Source organism: Salvelinus namaycush, chromosome 4, assembly GCF_016432855.1.
Source record: "Salvelinus namaycush isolate Seneca chromosome 4, SaNama_1.0, whole genome shotgun sequence".
Lineage (NCBI taxonomy): Eukaryota > Metazoa > Chordata > Actinopteri > Salmoniformes > Salmonidae > Salvelinus > Salvelinus namaycush.
The window spans coordinates 70,068,748-70,091,668 of NC_052310.1; the positions used below are offsets into that span (position 1 = coordinate 70,068,748).

Genomic DNA, 22,921 nt, shown 5'->3' on the forward strand with positions numbered 1-22,921 from the left:
TCTACCCTGCGAGGTGTTACAGTGAACCCGTATATACGAAAATTGCATTTACCATTTATCGCTTGAGTTTAATAAAAATACTTAAAGTATATTCGGTGACTCTGAATCACATTTTGTCCTGATACCAGATTTGAATTGACGCAAATCCTTAATATGGATATATATATATATATAATATGTATATATATATATATAATATGCCCAGATGCAGTTGATGCTTCCCATCAGTGACATGGTAATATTCCACAGGAATAGCAAAGGTCTTCAGATGTCGAAGCCCACTAGAAGGTTCAATGAAATCTTATTAATTTCTTCACTTTCAATAAAGATGCCGCACCAACTATTTACATTAACGTCGTTTGCAATAGCGTTAGCTAGATACTGGTAGCTAACGTTTTCTAGCTAGAGACAAAAAGACACAGAACACAATAGAATTACAAAAATCACTAACTGAACGGATAAACAGAATTTTCAACAATAATTATTTAAAAAAAAACAAGAAATATGATTATATTAATATACTGAGGTAATGATAAAAATGAGTGACTTCTAAGCTAGTATGGCTACAATCAGGCTGACAGGAAGCTATGTATCGGGTAGGAAGTTGAGCGGAAGTGGGCGTTGCTACGTTGCGCAAAAGGTCTATTGACAAGCATCCGGTTGGCGTTTCCACTCACTACCAAATATGGTCATCCAGTGGCCGGCAGTGGGAGACGATGGAGCGAGATGGATTTTTGCAGACATTATACTAATTGTCTCATCGATTAAACGTTTGATCTCAAAACAGTTTCCTGTTCCCAAAACGAAAATCTGTTACGAACAGAGTTGATTAAGTTTTGTAGATTTGACCCTTTGCAAAAGTAAAAAACAAATGGGTTGTTTAGAAGGGTGAATTGAGGTATTGCACTTCAGAGTAGGTGTTGCCTAACAGAAATATGCAAATATGTGGTAGAACGCGCCAATAGGCTCTCGCTAGATTGTGCTTGGCTCCTGCCCTGTCCTTGCTTGTTACGCCCACTGTGACTAATTTGTTTCTATTGGAAATGACAGGCTGTGTTCTATCTTGGGATAGTTATAAAAACCTTTGTATGTGCTCTACAAAAACCCTCTGAAGTTGCCGCCTGCTGCAGTTTGTATCCTGAACAAAAATTATCTCTGCATGTGTGGTTCCCACCGTGAAGCATGGAGGAGGAGGTGTAATGGTGTGGAGGTGCTTTGCTGGTGAAACTGTCAGTGATTTATTTAGAATTCAGGGCACATTTAACCAGCATGCCTACCACAGCATTCTGCAGCGATACGCCATCCCATCTGGTTTGCGCTTCGTGGGACTGTCATTTGTTTTTCAACAGGACAATGACCCAACACACCTTCAGGCTGTGTAAGGGCTATTTGACCAAGGAGAGTGATGGAGTCCTGTATTAGATGACCTGTCCTCCAATCACCCGACCGCAACCCAATTGAGATGATTTGGGATGAGTTGGACCGCAAAGTGAAGGAAAAGCAGCCAATAAGTGCTCAGCATATGCGGGAACTACAAGACTGTTAGAAAAGCATTCCAGGTGAAGCTGGTTGAGAGAATGGCAATAATGTGCAAAGCTGTCATCAAGGAAAAGGGTGGCTACTTTGAAGAATCTCAAATATAAAATATATTTTGATTTGTTTAACAGTTTTTTGGTTACTACATGATTCCATGTGTTATTTCATAGTTGTGATGTCTTTACTATTATTCTACAATGTAGAAAATAGTCAAAATCCCCCCAAAAACTTGAATGACTAGGTGTGTCCAAACTTTTGACTGGTACTGTGTAAGAAACCTGTATTTCTTGGCTATAAATGAACGTCTATTATTTTATTTTATTTATATTTTTTAATTTTACCCCCTTTTCTCCCCAATTTCGTGGTATCCAATTGTTAGTAATTACTATCTTGTCTCATCGCTACAACTCCCGTACGGGCTCGGGAGAGACGAAGGTCGAAAGCCATGCGTCCTCCGAAACACAACCCAACCAAGCCGCACTGCTTCTTAACACAGCACGCCTCCAACCCGGAAGCCAGCCGCATCAATGCGTCGGAGGAAACACTGTGCACCTGGCTACCTTGGTTAGCGCGCACTGCGCCCGGCCCGCCACAGGAGTCGCTGGTGCGCGATGAGACAAGGATATCCCTACCGGCCAAACTCTCCCTAACCCGGACGACGCTAGGCCAATTGTGCGTCGCCCCACGGACCTTCCGGTCGCGGCCGGCTGCGACAGAGCCTGGGCGCGAACCCAGAGTCTCTGGTGGCACAGCTAGCGCTGCGATGCAGTGCCCTAGACCACTGCGCCACCCAGGAGGCCCGAACGTCTATTATTTTGAGTATGCAAATAAAGGGATTTCTTCAAATCAAGAAATGGAAAGTGGGATTGATGGTCTTCTCTCTGGTCCACACCCAGACAGTTCATTTTATATGATCAACATTTTATTTATATTGTTACATATACCAGATAGGTGCAGTGAAATGTGTTAAATCAGCCGGGATAGACAATCTGGACCCTCTCTTTCTAAAATTATCAACTGATATTGTTGCAACCCCTATTACTAGCCTGTTCAACCTCTCGTATCGACTGAGATTCCCATAGATTGGAAAGCTGCCGCGGTCATCCCCCTCTTCAAAGGGGGAGACACTCTAGACCCAAACTGCTACAGACCAATATCTATTCTACCCTGCCTTTAAGGTCTTTGAAAGCCAAGTTAACAAACAGATTACCAACCATTTCGAATCTCACCGTACCTTCTCCGCTATGCAATCTGGTTTCAGAATTGGTCATGGTTGCACCTCAGCCACGCTCAAGGTCTTAAACGATATCATAACCGCCATCGATAAGATACATTACTGTGCAGCCGTATTCATCGACCTGGCTAAGGCTTTCGACTCTGTCAATCACCACATTCTTATCGACAGACTCAACAGCCTTGGTTTCTCAAATGATTGCCTCGCTTGGTTCACCAAATACTTCTCCGATAGAGTTCAGTATGTCAAATCGGAGGGCCTGTTGTCCGGACCTCTGGCAGTCTCTATGGGGGTGCCAGAGGGTTCAATTCTCGGGCCGACTCTCTTTTCTGTATACATCAATGATGTCGCTCTCGCTGCTGGTGATTCTTTGATCCACCTCTACGCAGACGACACCATTCTGTATACCTCTGGCCCTTCGTTGGACACTGTGTTTTAACAAACCTCCAGACGAGCTTCAACGCCATACAACACTCCTTCCGTGGACTCCAACTGCTCTTAAATGCTAGTAAAACGAAATGCATGCTCTTCAACCGATCGCTGCCCGCACCTGCCCGCCCATCCAGCATCACTACTCTGGACGGTTCTGACTTAGAATATATGGACAACTACAAATACCTAGGTGTCTGGTTAGACTGAAAACTCTCCTTCCAGACTCACATTAAGCATCTCCAATCCAAAATTAAATCTAGAATCGGCTTCCTATTTCGCAACAAAGCATCCTTCACTCATGCTGCCAAACATACCCTCGTAAAACTGACCATCCTACCGATCCTCGACTTTAGCGATGTCATTTACAAAATAGCCTCCAACACTCTACTCAACAAATTGGATGCAGTCTATCACAGTGCCATCTGTTTTGTCACCAAAGCCCCATATACTACCCACCACTGCGACCTGTATGCTCTCGTTGGCTGGCCCTCGCTTCATACTCGTCGCCAAACCCACTGGCTACAGGTCATCTACAAGTCTCTGCTAGGTAAAGCCCCGCCTTATCTCAGCTCACTGGTCACCATAGCAGCACCCACCCGTAGCACGCGCTCCAGCAGGTATATCTCACTGGTCACCCCCAAAGCCAATTCTTCCTTTGGCCCCCTCTCCTTCCAGTTCTCTGCTGCCAATGACTGGAACGAACTGCAAAAATCTCTGAAGCTGGAGACTCTTACCTCCCTCACTAGCTTTAAGCACCAGCTGTCAGAGCAGCTCACAGATCACTGCACCTGTACATAGCTCAACTGTAAATAGCCCAGCAATCTACCTCATCCCCATATGTATTTATTTATCTTACTCCTTTGCACCCCAGTATCTCAACCTGCACATTCATCCTCTGCACATCCTACCATTCCAGTGTTTTAATTGCTATTTTGTAATTACTTTGCCACCATGGCCTATTTATTGCCTTACCTCTCTTTTCCTACTTCATTTGCACATGCTGTATATAGATTTTCCTACTGTATTATTGAATGTTTGTTTATTCCATGTGTAACTTTGTGTTGTTGTATGTGTCGAACTGCTTTGCTTTATCTTGGCCAGGTCGCAGTTGCAAATGAGAACTTGTTCTCAACTAGCCTACCTGGTTAAATAAAGGTGAAATAAATAAATAAAATAGAAATTTACAGGGTCAGCCTGCCATAGTAGTACGGCGCCCCTGGATTTTTTGGGGGATTAAATGCCTTGCTCAAGGGCACAGACAAATGTATTCGAACCGGTGACCTTTCAGTTACTGGCCCAACACTAACCACTAGGTTACCTGCCGCCCTCATCCTGTTTCATACACACGTGAAGCGTCCTGGCAACATGCCCTATCTTGGGCACGTGCAAAACACTGATCACTTCAGTCAACCTCAGCCAGGTTATAGTAGGACTGTCCTATAACGATGGAAGACCTTGCAAGTTCATTCTTCTAGGCTGGGATCTGAGTCTGGATCAGAATCCTAGGATCATTGTGGATTCAGTACATCAGGGTTTTTTGGTTTTCAGCATAGAGACATTGCTCACCAGTAACTTGAATCTCAGAATTACTGGCAGCCTATTGAGTCCAATAAATGTCTCCGGTCCCTCTCAAACTTTGCGAGTATAGAAACAAATACAACAGATAAGTTAAGACAGATTTCAGATAAACATTTATCAATAATCCATTCATACTTTCGCTATACTGAATATATGGGGAGAATAAGAAAAACAAAGTCACACCATCTCTAAAACACTCTGTTTATTGTTAAACACCTTCAAGAGATTTGGTCCATTTGTCATCGTAATTCACTTCCAACCAGGGAGGGAAAAAATGAGAAAGACAAAACAGAGTTAACACAAATAGAGGCCTTGTTTTTCACTTAAAACTCTTGTTCCTATTCCAAATAGTTGAAAATAATCCAATAATAACTCTGAAAGCTAATGTAAATTAATATCAGCTCATTGTGGCTATGAGTGGGTGTGGCTGGGTGAGTGTCAATTCACCTAAGTGTATTTCTCTTTTTGTTAATACAGGGAATGCCTGTGTGTGGCAATAATGAACATGGAGTGAACCAAGGTTTACAAGAATGTCTTCAACCTTCTACTTGGAAAGACAACAGGAGAAATAAACATCTGACTATATGCTTTTTGGGGTCAAAGCCTCTTCTTAAACCAAGACGAATCAGTCAATCTCATGATCGAATGCAGTTCTCGCTGGTGGGTTTGGATAGTCTGGTCTGACCACTTTTCAGTTCCTCCAGTCCCCTCTAAGCACAAGGCCTGAGATTATTATTGACCCTTCTGATATAACTGTTTGTTTACAACCATGAGTCAGTTAAAACAACAACGGCTGTTGATTGAACACTTCTAAAATGCCGGCCTGTCTCTGACCCCTTTGTTTGGTAACAGCACACTGTGATGATGACAAAGGAGGCCCCTCAAACCTAGCAACAGAGCAGATACAAGGACTTATGTAGTACGGTGTGCACTGTGCACGTAACCAATGAAATCAGACTATGACCTTTTCAAACAACCAGGGAAAACCAGACCCGCTTATCTAAATTAATTATACAGGTGTCTAAGTATAATTATAGTTATATGTATCATAGAAAGTAGGATTATATGATAGGGGTATGTATACTTTTATATAGGTATATATTGAATAAGGTGCTATACTGATGTATACAGACGTCAATGTATGCTTGGAGTTGTTCCAGCAGGGTTAATGACTAAATAAATGACACTAAAGTATTATTGATTATATAATCTCACTCGATAGCAGTCAGGAAAACAATCATTAGCGATTTACATGGCTATCGGAAATTCAAAGTGTCACTAGCACATTCCATTGGACTGACTGACCAAACTTATCTTCCATACAATCTCAACTCCCCTACAATCCACTAACCTCAAGCAAACAAGATTATATCAAATCAGATGTTCAGCAACAACCTGGTCCAGTAACCTGTCATCTAGGGTGCCCTGTGAACTATGGACACTTATGCTATGTTAGCTTGTGTTCCTGTTACGTAACCAGCTAACGGAGAGTGAGGTCACAGTCAGCAAGTATGTTAAAACTGAACCGAGTTGTTCTTCGTACCAGTTTGAGCAAGGTAAACTATGAACTCTTCCCTGTCTGGCCTGCCTGCTGGACAGTCCTGTTTAACATACACATACGTCTGTTTACAGTAAAGTATTATATTCATACATGGATACATTTATAAAGAGAGTTATACATAGCAATTAACATATATATGTATATCAATAGCATATAGGAGAATAGAAATAGTCATAATGGCAATCATTATCGTCATCATAATTCATCATCATCATAATAGTAGTAGTAGCAGTAGTAATACGTTCCCTCAGTTAAGCAAATACCTGGGTCATTCCAGAAGAAGCCTCTCCCACCTTGTTACTCCTCTAAAACTGATTGGACAGTTTATTGACCTACTCTACTATCAAGGTGAATCTGTTAAATCACTGATGTTTATAGAAGGGAGTACCTTGGCATCCTATTGTTTACTGACCAAGAGAAAAAACTGATCAGATCAAAAACTGTTTCCAATTGAGTAACACTTTCCCTACCAGACCCATTACTTCCACATGATCAAATCTCTCATCAGATGGCAAGTACACACCATACGTTGTCTGGGTTCTGAGATGATCATGTCCCTCATGTTGACATTTAACCCAACCAATCCCCTTTCTTTTGGCTTAGCTGAAACCATTCAATTCAAATCCTGTTATGAGAATCGGTCAACCTTGCTCCTACAGACATCTCTGGAATGACCCTCACAGAAGCAATAAAATCACTAGTCATCTAGTTCAGCGATACATGTCATATAGCATAGCTCAATAACAAGAGGTTCTATGTAATCAATACAAGTTTTAGGTTATATTTAATTAAGCTTAACTGCTAAGTTATCAATTATCTTTAGTAGTATACCAATATCTGTAAAGATGTATATATAATGTATATGAATAGAGACATACCTCCATTACATCATGTCTGGTGCGGGTATAAGGGAACGAGATGCTGGCCATATGGGAAAAACCTGTCCCTGCCTAGATATATTTTGTGAATTAATGTTAGTGTGTGTGTGTGTGTATATACACACACACACATCAGTCTCACTAGCCAACATTATGGGTAGTCAGCCTACATTATGGATAGTCAGTCTTCTTTAGCCTACATTATGGGTAGTCATTTTACTTTTAATTAACTTTTTATGTATTCATCATTGCTTCCATAACGCCCTCCCTCTCTCACAATACCCAAGCCTGTCAGCCACCCACCCCAGGATCCAACTACCTGTTCAGTGCCCACCCACCCCAGGATCCAGCTACCTGTCCAGTGCCCACCCACCCCAGGATCCAGCTACCTGTCCAGTGCCCACCCACCCCAGGATCCAGCTACCTGTCCAGTGCCCACCCACCCCAGGATCCAGCTACCTGTCCAGTGCCCACCCACCCCAGGATCCAACTACCTGTCCAGTGCCCACCCACCCCAGGATCCAGCTACCTGTCCAGTGCCCACCCACCCCAGGATCCAGCTACCTGTCCAGTGCCCACCCACCCCAGGATCCAACTACCTGTTCAGTGCCCACCCACCCCAGGATCCAGCTACCTGTCCAGTGCCCACCCACCCCAGGATCCAACTACCTGTTCAGTGCCCACCCAGCCCAGGATCCAGCTACCTGTCCAGTTTCCATCCCCTAACCCGCCCACCTGACCACCCCTGTGACCAAGCCACCATACTCCAGGATCCATTCAAGCTCCATCCTGCTGTACTATCCTACGATCCCTCCCCTTTCTTGTGGAATCCATAATGTTCTGTCATATGCATCTTAACCCCATGTATTGTTCCTGTACTCAGTCTTTGTGATTTGGAGCTTATCTTTTCTCCCTGGCTAAATCAGCATAGGTTTACATTGGAGGGCTAACAGGGCAAAGGTAACCTCACTTGATCCTAGTTAAACCGGTGGTAGACATGCCAGATGAAGCCACGTCACACCCGGATAACATCTGGATTCTTGTTATAGAGTGGCTATAACTAGGAGGACGCAGACTTGTTCATGTAGTCCATGAAAACTCCAGGTTTTAAGCATACGGTACAGTATGTTGTTTGAGTGGGTCTGAGTGAAGAGTCTGCAGTCACTCCCTATAGCCCTCCAATGCAATATTATGAAACTGTTCCATTCTGAGCCTACTCAGTGTATACAGCGTGTATGTGAATGTGTATACGTGTCGTTGCTGGCCACAAGTACGGCTGCCTAGCTTGCTTACAGTATATAACCAAGACTACTGTGCCATTTCTATTAATAAAAAGGGGGGATAGGGGGTCATTTTAAATGTTATATAAGATTTGTCTTGGGTATTCCGAATACATTCCACAACCATAATTATTTTTATGACTTCCTCAAAACGACTGGCTTTACATTCATAGTACTCTACCAATATGGCAGACGAATAGAGTGAAGCACCAACTCCCATGGACAATCAAAATGGCGTACTAACCATTTCTGTCCGATTTCTCTCTCCCTCTTTCTACGTTCCCACAAGGGAAGGAGGGTAGGATTTGGTTGTAGACGTTTGCCCCTAGCTACATAGATAAGGGGCTTATTTTTAAGGTTGAGGCTGCACGGCCGAATCCAACCACCCCGTTCTGCCCATGTACTGCCCCCCTGGGCGCCTCATTCCCAGAGCTAAACAACCGAATAACGTTCTGCACATTTGCTACGTCTCTGCCTCATATTTATGAACAGCTGAAATAAAATAAAAACTATGGCGATTTGAACAAACCTCAAAAAAATAAAAATATTAAATATATATTATGCAGGCTAATTTGTTCAGTTGTTTAGTCACCAGGAAGAAGTATCGGCCACACAGCCACTCCGTATTCGTTAGAAGGGGCGACTTTGGGGCCTTTTCTCTTTGCTGACAATTCAAAATTTGCCTTCAATGGTAATATAATGGACACATATAAAGTACATTGACATCTGCAGCGTGTTAGAGATACACTGAGGTTCAGATTGAAATTAACTGCCAAACCATTCAGATTATGGGCGTGAATGTTCTTATATACGACTTTGTGTGTGTGCGTCACACGAGTTGGTGCCTGTTGCAACAGCAATTTGTTGTACTGTAAGGTGTGTTGTGTGTATGTGTGTTTGCATTCAGACTGATGTCACAGGCGGTAGGTACTGTAGCTGGTCTCTGGTGTAGTGGGAGCGGGGTCTCCTTTCCACGTCTCCAGGGCCAGCTCCTCCTCAGCACAACAACACTCACATATCTCCTCCTTCCGACAACCGCTGCCCAGACTGACAGAGACAAATCAAATGGTATTTCCATATCAAACAACACAAAAAGCCACTTGTCTTTAATGAAACTCATGACTTGAAAGCCTCTCACCAATGACTCTGTGTAATCGGTCGTCATCGAAACCTGTTTCTCCTCCGGAGGCGGGGTCATGGGGCTTCTGTCAGTGCGTCTGTTCTGATTGGTCATCGTGAGCCACATGTCATACATCTGCTGCATGTCCCTCACTGTGGACAGGACGGGGGTTAGCATTTCCAACAGATACACTGTAAATACATTATTTGTTTGGCACACAAAAAGAGAGGAACATAATGAGAGGAAAAGCAACATAAAATCTTACAGCTGTTGTCCTTCATGTACGTCCAGACGTCCCTCTCCTCCAGACTGTGGGCGAAGGAACAATTTCCGATGTAGTGGCACTTCTTCTGCTTCATCACATGGACACACATCTAGGGAGACACTGCTTTATTACTACCATACTACTGCTACTGCCGCACTACTACTGCCGCCAACGCACCACTACTGCCGCACTACTACTGCCGCCAACGCACCACTACTGCCGCACTACTACTGCCGCCAACGCACCACTACTACTGCCGCCGCCGCATCCGCACTGCCGCCGCCTCCTTACTACCGCCGCTGCCGCCTCCTTACTACCGCCGCTGCCGCCTCCTTACTACCGCCGCTGCCGCCTCCTTACTACCGCCGCTGCCGCCTCCTTACTACCGCCGCTGCCGCCTCCTTACTACCGCCGCTGCCGCCTCCTTACTACCGCCGCTGCCGCCTCCTTACTACTGGCGCTGCCTTAAATAACGGTTCATATAGTTCCTTTTCGTAAAATGTTTTAACATGTGAAATCAACAGTTTTTACATTTAGTACATTAATTTACTCCACCAATTAGCGCAGGAAGAGCAGCTTGCTATGTTTGATTGGTCAGATAAGTGCAGGCGCAAGATGCAACAAATTTCACAGGTGGGGAGAGAACAAGAGGGGCTAAAAGGCACTGAATATCATGACGTGAATTTGAATGTGTTTAGGCTATTACTAGCATCATAACTAAATTACAGAATTACAGTGCATTCGGAAAGTATTCAGACCTCTTGACTTTTCCACATTTTATTTTTTTATTTTAACTACACACAATGCTTTACTACTACAGCAAATTTATTAAAAATAAAAAACAGAAATAGCTTATTTACATAAGTATTCAGAAATTGAGTTCAAGTGCATCCTGTTTCCATTGATCATCCTTGGAGATGTTTCTACAACTTGATTGGAGTCCACTGGTGGTAAATTCAATTGATTGGACATGATTTGGAAAGGCACACACCTGTTTATATAAGGTCCCACAGTTGACAGTGCATGTCAGAGTAAAAACCAAGCCAGGAGGTCGAAGGAATTGTCCGTATAGCTCCGAGATAGGATTTTGTCGAGTCACAGATCTGGGGAAGGGTACCAAAACATTTCTGCAGCACTGAAGGTCCCCAAGAACACAGTGGCCTCCATCATTCTTAAATGGAAGAAGTTTGGAACCACCAAGACTCTTCCTAGAGCTGGCTGCCCGGCCAAACTGAGCAATCGGGGGAGAAGGGCCTTGGTCAGGTAGAGTGCCCAGACGGAAGCCACTTCTCAGTAAAAGGCACATGAAAGCCCGCTTGGAGTTTGCCAAAAGGCACCTAAAGACCATGAGATACAAGATTGTCTAGTCTGATGAAACCAAGATTGATCTCTTTGGCCTGAATGCCAAGTGTCATGTCTAGAGGAAACCTGGCACCATCCCTACGGTGAAGCATGGTGGTGGCAGCATCATGCTGCGGGGATGTTTTTCAGCAGCAGGGACTGGGAGACTAGTCAGGATCGAGGGAAAGATGAACAGAGCAAAGTACAGAGAGATCCTTGATGAAGTCCTGAGCGCTCTGGAGCAGGTTCTCAGACTGAGGTGAACGTTCACCTTCCAACAGGAGAACAACCTTAAGCACACAGCCAAGACAACACAGGAGATGCTTCGGGACAAGTCTGTCAATGTCCTTGAGTGGCCTAGCCAGAGCACGGACTTGAACCCGATTGAACATCTCTGGAGAGACCTGAAAATAGCTGTGCAGTGACGCTCCCGATCCAACCTGACAGAGCTCAAGAGGATCTGTAGAGAAGAATGGGAGAAACTCCCCAAATACAGGTGTGCCAAGCTTGTAGTGTCATACCCAAGAAGACTCGAGGCTGTAATCGCCACCAAAGGTGCTTCAACAAAGAACTGAGTAAATGTGATAGTAAAAATAAAAAAGTCTAATACATTTCAACAAATTTCAAAAAACCTGTTTTTGTTTTTTCATTGTGGGTTATTTTAGAATAAGGCTGTAACATAAAATGTGGAAAAGGGGTCTGAATACTTCCCGAATGCACTGTACATACTAGACATTTTTAGAACAAGCAAAAAATAACACAAGTCGTTTTCAAGATTAGAAAAATAACGGTTCTGTTCCGGAACACTACAGATCACTTTCATTCCCGGATCTGTTTCTGTTCCTCAAAAAGAAAATAACCTGGTTTTCAGTTTTGTTCCCTGAACCGGTTCCAACCCCTGCTTTCCTGTGATTTTATTGTGTTTTTATTTGAAACCGAAACCTTTTTCCTTAACAAGTATTAGCAAGAAATAGCTAACCTATTGAGGAAAAAAGGTCAAAATGCTTATTAGGTAAACACTATATGCAGGCAATGTTATAGGGGATGAGAGGGTTGCTGAAACACTAGAGGTAAATGGGAGAGGGGATAAGGGGGGCTGTAGACCGTCAGCTGTACTCAGCATGTGAGAGGTCTCCTGGATCTGACTGACTGATTGGAGATTAAAAACAGACCCAGAGAGAAGGAAGGGATGGAGAAAAGGAGGGGTGACTCAGGTAATACTTATGTGGCTGTGTATGAGGGGGGAGTGAAGGAGGGGGAGAGACTTACGTCATACTGCTGTGGGTATGTACGGGAGAAGGGAAGCGGCCGCACAACGACCCACTTCTTCTTCTCAAAGGATTTCACAAGCAATACCCGACGCTCCTTAGTCCAGCTGGAGAGAGGGGGAAAGAGAGAGAGGAGAGATGGGCAAAAGAAAATTAGAGTTATTTTTCCCCTATCAAATTAGTGAAATTGACTATTCAGAGCGAGGCATTTTGTATTTCTATAGAGTTAATCCTTTAATGGGCCTATTTCATTAACATTCCTTTAATCCAATAAATATCAGTTCAGGCCCCTGCAGCCTTATATTGACAAGAGAAGTGCAGATGTCAGTTTGATATGGCCCCAGGCCGCCCTAGTCTCTCACCTGTGCCTTGCTTTAGCAGTGCAGTACTTGAGGGCCTTGTCTGGTTCGTTGACCTGTCCGTCCCTCCAACACTGGCCACAGACAAACTTCATCTTCAGGTTCAGCCCTCTGCCTCTCCCTCCTCCTCCGGAGCCAACCCCTCCACCCCCGAGATTATCTCCCCCTCCTATTCCCCCCACCCCACCACCACAGCTCTGGTGTGGGACATGCATAGGCTGAAAGAGAGGGACATTTTGTAAATCAGGCCCTTAAAATAACTAAAATTATGTATTGTATTAGGGCATGGTGCCCATCTCACGCTCACCTTCTGTCTCTGAGCATTTTGCTCTAGCCTGTACCAGTGCCTCTTGGACTCCTGTACCATCTCCTCGTGGGTGATACCTGAGAGACAAAGTAACAGATGATAGAATGAACTTTGGTTATTTTGCTGCAATCTTTTGTGTGTATATAAACATGTGTACTTCGTGTACCTGTGTCCTGCTGCAGTACCCAGCACTTGAGTTCTATGACGGAGTGGGCAAAGGAGCAGCTGTCCTCGCGCTGGCAGCCGTAACGCACCTCGTGGCGACACACGTCAAACTGGCAGAGGGGGTGCAGCGGGCGCACCTTACTGTAGCGCACGTTGGCCGAACGCACCACATGCACTAGGCACCTGAGGAGACGTGGAAGAGAGAGAAATGAGATGGAGAAAGAGAGAGGAGAGGGCGAGAAGAGCATAGAAGGGGCCAGGGTGGAAGTAGCTGACTGTAATATTGTCTGAGGGAAATTGGATTATGCTAAGACAAACTGCTTGTCTGGATCTGATACACACTCAAGGACAGAAAGTTCTAGAAGACACACTTGTTATCGTCGAAGGGATGTCGGGCGGTGAGGTTTGAGCAGACAGCCAAGTTCTCTTTGCTGCGTTTGCTGATAATGCGAGGCTTACTGTCAAAACATTCCTGCAGAGGAGGAAAGAGTGTGTGAATGTTCTGTACATACTGAATCCTTCAAAGTTCTCCTTGTGGAAGTCTGTGTGTATCACACCCTACCTCACAGAGGAACATGAACATGCCCATGTGTAGCTGCAGCAGCCGTGTGACGCTGAGTGCCCGTCTCTCGGTGCTTCCCAGCGGGTCAAACAGCAGCTCCCTGCTCAGAGCCCCCTTCCTCTCCTGGGTCCACACGTCTATTTCCTCCTGGCAGTAGGCAAACGTGCAGTTCTCCCCGTACTGGCACTCCTGGCGCTCCTGGACTTCTTCAGGGAGACGAAGGAGGAAAGTAGAGAGTAGATGATCTTTACTATCACTGATGGGCAGCAGGCATTAAAAAAACTACTGCCAGAATTCTGCTGTGAGAGATGACGTTCAACCATCAGTGCTTATTTGAGTGAGTGAACACACGTACGTACACACACACGTACCTTTGCAGAGCACAAAGGCCCCCAGGAAGTTGTTTCTAGCGGGGCGAGGCCTGACTCTCTTCCATGTGGGGTCGTCTGTGTTTTTGAAGCGACACAGTAGCACGTCCCTCTTACAGCGGTGAGCCGCCTCTGGCTGGTACTGGTAGTCAATCACCCGTGGACCTGCAGAGAGAAGATTAGGGGGATTTATCATTCAACTGCAGCACTCAATTCAATATACTTGATTTATCCCACAAGGGTCAATTATGTAAGCATTGATGTAACAGACAATATTGACTTAATACTGCTCAGTATAAAAGAAAGAAATCATTAACGTAACATATTCTGGAGTGGGAACAGAAAGGTGAAGGTAGCAGTGTGTACCTATGCGGCTGTAACAGGCATGACAGGCCTGTCTGAACTCGTGGGTGGCAGCCAGTGGGTTCCGGGAGAGCAGGGAGAGGTTGGTGCCTGCTGGGACGTTCTGAGGACGGAAGACAAGCCAATCCATCAACAGATTTAAGTGTCTTTATTATCAAAAAACACAACTTACTCCTAGTTCCAATAACTTGCATGTAACTCAACAGCAAGAAATAACAGAATAAATGTAATCTGGGGTCTGCAGAACACAAGCAGAGTAAGAAGAGACATCCATGTCATGATAAAAGAGGAGAAAGAAGTTGAGAGTATCCATCGTGGTGTTCGGGCATTCTGCTGCTGTCGTACCGTGTGAGTAGAGCTGTGGTTGCAGATCCCAGGGATGAAGCTGTGAGAGATTCTTCCCCCTGGAGAACAGCAACACAAGGACACAGATATCAGACACCATATGGCCTTACAGCAGTGCTGCTGACACGGACTAGATTCAACAACAACTAACGCATGCCCCGAGGACTGTTCAGGGTCGCTGGGCAGTCCCAGTGAAGGTTTAAGAAACAGCTGACGCACATTTAAACTGTATGGTTGTAAAAGACTGGATAATGGCCAAAAAGCCTGCTACAATGGCTTTACTGTTTTGATGGAATTGACATCCACAAACACACACCCTGACCCATACACCTTGTTCATATGTCTCATCCACTCACCAGGCAAAATGTACTCAGAGAGTGAGTCCAGGCCTCCAATTCCAACCCCTCCTTTGCCCTCCATGTCCCCTGTCCCCGGGGAGAAGGCCCCCAGGGCGTCCAGCGCCTGTGTGGAGGTCTGCTCCCTCTGGCCCAGTGAGGGGTAAGGCTCCAAGGAGGGCATCTGGCTGACAGAGGAGCTGAAGAAGGCAGGGGGTAGCTGGGGCGAGGGGGCGGGGAGGCTGGAGGAGTATGGAGGGTGCAGGCCCACAGCTGTGTTGGGGAGGTTGGTGGGGATAGCACCCTGGACTGGGCTCTGTGACTGAGGGAGAGAGACAGAGACATTACATTATCCATCTTATTCTAAATCTCCTTCTAGACCAGAAATATATAACTCTGTGCTCCGTGTAATGTACTTGTGTACAGTGGTGAAAGTTAACAAAGAAGTCTGCTTTTTTACAACCAAATCTCTATTTTGGATGTAAATGGGATGTTATAGATGAGTCCAGCCACTTTTTTTGCGATTTCACTTGTCACTTGAAGAACTTACCCCAAACCAGTGATTCACTTCCTCATCCTCGTAGTGCAGTATGGGGGATCTGAAAAAACATGAACAAAAGCTCAAAAAACACCCAATTATGTTGTTTAAGAAACAGGAAAGCTCTCAGTATAGTGATGCAGGTCTTTAGATGTCGTACACATGAAATTGTATCATTCCGAACATTATATTTCATTTTGTAGCAACTCGAGCAACACCTCTCCATCCACTCTAGCAGAAGGCTATACAGAGAATGGAACAGCTGCATAGGAGAAACAGCTTGAGTCGCACAAAATTGAATATAAAGTTGCGAATAACGTACAGAATGGCACAATTTAATGTGTACAACATCTAAAGACCTGCATCACTATACGGAGAGCTTTCCTGTTTTACAAACCACATATTTGGGTGTTTTTGGAGCTTTTGTTCATGTTTTTGCAGAGCCCACGTACTGCACAACGAGGAAGTGAATCGCTGGTTTGGGGTAAGTTTCTCAAAAAAGTGAAATAAAAATTTCAAAAAGATCTGGACCCTTCTATAACATGCCATTTACATCAAAAATAGAGATTAGGTTGTAAAAAAGCAGACTTCTCCTTTAAACCACAAAAATGTGCACCCTTGGTCAGCCAAGTCAGAGATACTTTCTTAAATATTCATATAGTGTTGTCTGTACATCCTCTCTCGTCAACAGAGGGAGGGCACAGCACAGCCAGCATCCTGCCTTGGAGTGATTCTAGTAGCGACCCTCTCACCTCGCTGACTTTCTTGGAGATGCAGTCCCCCAGCAGGCTGTCCAGATCGTCAGCGATCACGCTGCACTCCTCCATGTGCTCCGACACAGGAACGGAGTAGGGCATGGGCGGTAGGACCGTACTGGGGCTCTCTGATAGGTCAGCACAGGGCGTGGCCACTGGGCTAGAGGGCTCGTCGCTGACAGGGATGGGCGTGGCCAGAGGGGCAGGGATACACTGGGCACTGGACAGATCAGCTGAAACGGAGGAGAGGGATGCAGAAAAACTAGAAATTAAGAGATAGGACCATAGAGAGAAGGGCATTTTAGAGAACGATAATGACAATGATAAATAAATCATTCAAGTTAAACATGATGTTACGTTTTCATGTTGAGCTGCCATACCTGATGCAATGTCAGTCAAAGATTCTAGCCCGTTGGCGGACGTCTAAATAAAAAGAGACAAGACTTTGTAAACATTTTTTTAACCTTTATTTAACTGGGCAAGTCAGTTAAGAACAAATTCTTATTTACAATGACGGCCTACACCGGCCAAACCCTAATGACGCTGGGACAATTAAAACAACCATTCATCCCATTTGCCCTTAATAAGAAAATGGCAATGAGAAGGGAAAAAAATCCAAGACGACCAGACACTCACCTCTCCTGTGGGTGAAGAATTCTCTCTATTGCTCTCCCTCCCTGACGTTGAGGACTCCACCTGTGAAGACAACAGTAACATTTATATTGACCGTGGCAGATATCGTTCTAGGCATTTTGATCTTTGAGGGGCGCATTCCTACTGTTGACAGAGTCAGATGTGACTGAACTCACCTGAGAGCTGATGTAGGCCTTACGGACCTTCAGGCCCAGTTTATTAGCCAGGTCCTGGGCCAGTTCACCCACCTGCCTGTCCTGTACGACACAGAGAGTACATTCCATAAACAATAAGACTAACTGACATGACACATTAAAGAAATGTGAGTAACTAAAATGATGTAGTAAAATAAATTGGTGATCCCATATGAATCCTACAAGGATTCATCATTTTAATTGAACTACAATTCAAGTGCCCTTGGGTGCCATGTGGCCTTGACTTACGTGTGGGGCAGTGAGCAGGCATCCGGTGCCACACTCATAGGCCTCCCTGAGTCGGCCCAGCTCTCTCAGACATAGAGCTTTCCTGTAGAGCGCCCTGCGACTGCCCTCACACACGCACAGCGCGCTATCGCAGTCCTGTACGCCCCGCTCAAACTCCCCCTGGGTGACAGAGAGAGAGAGCCAAACAGAAAGAGGGGAGGTGGAAAGGGAGAGAGATGGGGACTGGGTGTAAGAACTGACTTAAATGTGGGATCCATTATGTATAGACAAAGTGCTTGACCTGATATAATTGAGCAACAAGGCCAATATACCACGGCTAAGGGCTGTTCTTATCCGCAACGCGGAGTGCCTGGACACAGCCCTTAGTCGTGGTATCTTGGCCATATACCACAAACCCCCGAGGTGCCTTATTGCTATTATAAACTGGTTACCAATGTAATTAGAGCAGTAAAAATACATGTTTTGTCATACCTGTGGTATATGGTCTGATATACCACAGCTTTCAGCCAATAATCATTCAGGGCTTGAACCACCCAGTTTATAATTACTGCTTTAACAACTTTTGAGAATATGTTAATCATTTCAATATTGTTAAGTGTGTGTATGTCTTACAAACTGAAAGTGTGCCGCTGCCCTGTTGACATAGAGGCTCTCCAGAAGCTCAGGGGGAATGACCAGTGCCTCTGCCTGAGCATAGCGGGCCACGTTGACTCCCTCACTGTAATGCTGCGCTGCCTGCCTCCATTCCCCATCACGAAACACTGTGTTTCCCTCGTCCAGCAAGTTACACACCAACTGGGTCAAAAAAGCCTGAAGAATAGGAGGCGGCAGGGGGGGAGAGAGATCATGAGGATGATAAAAGATCATTCAGAACTGAGATAAAGTGCAGATTTGTGGAAGGATACAATTGATGACAGGCAGGTAGGTGGCTTGACCAATTTGGGTCAGGCAAGAGAATAAACATTGTAAGCAACACATAGGTACCGCATAATTCTCAGGCTCTGGGAAAGGCAAGGAGGACCTGTAGAGAAAATGTGAGATACATTAATCAGTGCCACCTCACGTACGTTCTTCGTGTGTATGTGTACCGACTATATAGAAAAATTAAAATATTAAGATGTCTTACTGAATAAAGCCCATAGCTTTCTGGATTTCCTCTCTTCGTTTCTGTCGTTCCATATCCATGGCTAAAGATAGATCAAGTTTATTGTTATTTTATTTTTGAATGAAATTACAATCAAAAATATGTTCATGATTGACAAAGACAAAGTACGCTATTGTCAGATCTAAAAAGCCACAGACAACAAGTACAGAGTGCATCAGACACGACAAAACGCAACACTTTCTTCCATTTTGAGGCCTTCTAATAATAACCTGCATGTCTATCCTCGCGCTTGCCTAAAAATAACTCGGATGAGAGTAACGCGTTAGCTGCAAATACAGCAGAATAAACACGGTGTACCGAACCAAAATAACTAGTTAGCTAGCTGATGAACTACGTATAATGCATGTTTAGGAAATGCTCAATTGCAAGTCTTGGATAGCAAGAAACAATACAAACGATTTGGGATGAAAGTTTCAGCATAACTTCAAGTGGCTAGCTATCGATTTAGGTTAGTTAACTAACTTTAGCTTGTAGCTAGCTAATCCACTGTCAACTCTTTGGTTTGTTTCAGGCTCCGACTTCAACCGGCAGTGACACTACTTAAATATATCCATTAACCAGTGAATATAGAAAATGCTTAACAGTAGCTAGCTATATCAGCTGGCAAATCAACTTATTACAGAACGTATTTTTTATATTTATTATGGAGAGCAAACTTGCTGGTGGCAGGGACAGCATCGGAACACCAGGGCTAACTAGCCAGAGTTAGCTAGCTAGGTCAATTCAACATAAGTGGCAAATGACTGACATAGATATATATACACAGCTTCGTATTTTGTAAATTCATCTTGTGTGGTAGTTGACAGTGCAATAGCATACTAGCTAACGTTAGCTACTCACCGAAAACAACACCTTGTTCTTCTCCAAAGACTGCTTTACCAGAATAAATAGGACTAAATTGTGAATATCTACTTATATAAGGACCTTCAAAATATTAATCATCCAGACACATATTTATTTGTTCACTTTCCCGGTAACGGGTTGCAGTATCTGGACAGAACATGTGAGAGTTTTCACCTAAAATTCTGCACAGTCAAAGCTAGCTAGCTACAGTACTTCTCCAAATTGCGCTCAAGATTATGAGACGCTTGGTCCTCAAGAGCTGTGGGTTGGTTGAGTGTGGTTATATTCAATGTGACCGCTAGGAGGGGGCAGTTGCATTGACGAGCACGCAGTCAGAGTTCACAGAGATTGAAAATAAATGTTTATAATTTTCATAAAATCCATTTTGATCATTGAACAGATTTTGAAGTGACCTGTCAAAAAGTGTTGATATTGCTCAACAGACTATTGACAGACTATTGACCTGGTGATGCAGGCAGCACAGTAGCTACATCATTTTGGTACAGATAACCCCATTGAAAAGATTATGAAAGATTATGTTTACATTTGAGTCATTTAGCAGACACTCCTACATCCAGAGCAATGTATTGTTTTTACCCCTTTTTCATGGTATCCAATTGGTAGTTACAGTCTTGTCTCATCTCTGTAACTCCCGTACGGACTCGGGAGAGGCGAAGGTCGAGAGCCATGCGTCCTCCGAAACCCAACCAAGCCACACTACACGTTTAACCCAGAAGCCAGCCATACCAATGTGTCGGAGGAAACACCGTACACCTGGCGACCATGTCAGCATACATGCGCCTGGCCCGCCACAGGAGTCGCTAGAGCGTGATGGGACAAGGACATCCCTGCCAGCCAAACCCTCCCCGAACCCAGACGACGCTGGGCCAATTGTGCGCTGCCCCATGGGTCTCCCGGTCACAGCCAGCTGCAACAGAGACTGGACTCAAACCAGAATCTCTAGTGGCACAGCTGGCAACTGCGATGCAGTGCCTTAGACCACTGCGCCACTCGGGAGGCCTTCCAGAGCAACTTATGCATTCATCTTAAGATACAGTACCAGTCAAACGTTTGGACACACCTACTCTTTCATTTACTCTTAGTAAATTTAGTTCTTAACTCTTATTTTTCTTAAAACTACATTGTTGGTTAAGGGCTTGTAAGTAAGCATTTCACAGTAAGGTTTGCACCTGTTGTTTTCAGCACATGTGACAAATAAAATTTGTTTTGATTTGATTTCAACCAATGTACAATAACATTAATTAATATTTCACTCACATTTCATCTTATTTGTTCTGGATCAAAACATACAAGGCCAACGGTAGCCTTCATTCACTTGATCCACCACTAAGCTGTGCAGCAATTGCTAATTTAAATACTATGGTCATAGGTATTGTACCAGTCAAAAGTTTGGACACCTACTCATTCAAGGGTTTTTCTTGATTTTAACTATTTCCTACATTGTAGAATAATAGTGAAGACATCTGAACTATGAAATAACACATATGGAATCATGTAGTAACCAAAAAGGTGTTAAACAAATCAAAATATATTTTATATTTGAGATCTTCAAAGTAGTCACCCTTTTCCTTGAAGACAGCTTTGCACATTATTGGCATTCTCTAAACCAGCTTCACCTGGAATGCTTTTCTAACAGTCTTGAAGGAGTTCCCGCATATGCTGAGCACTTGTTGGCTGCTTTTCCTTCACTCTGCGGTCCAACTCATCCCAAATCATCTCAACTGGGTTGAGGTCGGGTGATTGGAGGCCAGGTCATCTAATGCAGCACTCGATCACTCTCCTTGGTCAAATAGCCCTTACACAGCCTGGAGGTGTGTTGGGTCATTGTCCTGTTGAAAAACAAATGACAGTCCCGCTAAGCTCAAACCAGATGGGATGGCGTATCGCTGCAGAATGCTGTGGTAGGCATGCTGGTTAAGTATCCCTTGAATTTGAAATAAATCACAGACAGTGTCACCAGCAAAGCACTCCACACATCACACCTCCTCTTCCATGCTTCACGGTGGGAACCACACATGCGGAGATCTTCCGTTCACCTACTCTGTGTCTCACAAAGACACATCGGTTGGAACCAAAAATCTCAAATTTGGACTCACCAGACCAAAGGACAGATTTCCAATGGTCTTATGTCCATTACTTGTGTTTCTTGGCCTAGGCAAGTCTCTTCTTCTTATTGGTGTCCTTTAGTGCTGGTTTCTTTGCAGCAATTTGACCATGAAGGTCTCCACTGAACAGTTGATGTTGAGATGTGTCTGTTACTTGAACTCTGTGAAGCATTTATTGGGCTGCAATTTCTGAGGCTGGTAACTAATGAACTCTAACTCTAATGAACAATGCACACCTGTTCATTGAAATCCATTCCAGGTGACTACCTCATGAAGCTGGTTGAGAGAATGCCAAGAGTGTGCAAAGCGGTCATCAAGGCAAAGGGTGGCTACTTTGAAGAATCTAAAATCTAAAATATATTTTGATTTGTTTAACACTTTTTTGGTTACTACATGATTCCATATGTGGGGGACAGAGTGACGCAGCGGTCTAAAGCACTGCATCACAGTGCTAGACCCGTGTTTGATCCTGGGCTGTATCACAACCGTAAAATAACTGTAAAATAACTGTAAAATAAGAATTTGTTCTTAAGTGACTCTCAAAATGACATTTTGTTGGTTACTAAATAATTCCATGTGTTATTTCATGGTTTTGATTGCTTCACTATTATTCTACAACGTAGAAAATAGTGAAAATAATGAAAAACCCTTGAATGAGTAGGTGTGTCCAAACTTTTGACTGGTACTGTACATATATATATATATATTCAGTTTTAGTCAGAAGTTTACATACACCTTAGCCAAATACATTTAGCCAAATACATTTAAACTTCGTTTTCACAATTCCTGACATTTAATCCAAGTAAAAATTCCCTATCTTAGGTCAGTTAGGATCACCACTTTATTTTAAGAATGTGAAATGTAAGAATAATAGTAGAGAGTGATTTATTTCAACTTTTGTTTCTTTCATCACATTCCCAGTGGGTCAGAAGTTTACATAAACTCAATTAGTATTTGGTAGCATTGCCTTGAAATTGTTTAACTTGGGTCAAATGTTTCGGGTAGGCTTCCACAAGCTTCCCACAATAAGTTGGCCTCCTTGCACGCACAAGCTTTTTCAGTTCTGCCCACAAATTTTCTATAGGATTGAGGTCAGGGCTTTGTGATGGCCACTCCAAAAC

General features: G+C 44.0%; 1 protein-coding gene across 1 annotated transcript; it reads right to left on the reverse strand.

The window, feature by feature from the left end:
• Positions 1–8,963: 8,963 nt before the first annotated feature.
• Positions 8,964–19,909, reverse strand: zc3h7bb (zinc finger CCCH-type containing 7Bb). Its single transcript, XM_038992273.1, has 22 exons — positions 19,672–19,909; positions 18,793–18,853; positions 18,651–18,687; positions 18,279–18,476; positions 17,667–17,825; positions 17,400–17,480; positions 17,227–17,286; positions 16,971–17,013; positions 16,588–16,823; positions 15,319–15,619; positions 14,963–15,021; positions 14,621–14,720; positions 14,258–14,419; positions 13,887–14,092; positions 13,696–13,796; positions 13,326–13,507; positions 13,160–13,236; positions 12,856–13,070; positions 12,495–12,600; positions 9,885–9,993; positions 9,638–9,771; positions 8,964–9,546 (listed from the first exon to the last, which is right to left on the reverse strand). Exons 2-22 carry the CDS (start codon positions 18,849–18,851, stop codon positions 9,511–9,513), a joined length of 2,661 nt encoding a protein of 886 aa, XP_038848201.1. The 5' UTR covers positions 18,852–18,853; positions 19,672–19,909; the 3' UTR covers positions 8,964–9,510.
• Between the last annotated feature and the right edge of the window lie 3,012 nt (positions 19,910–22,921).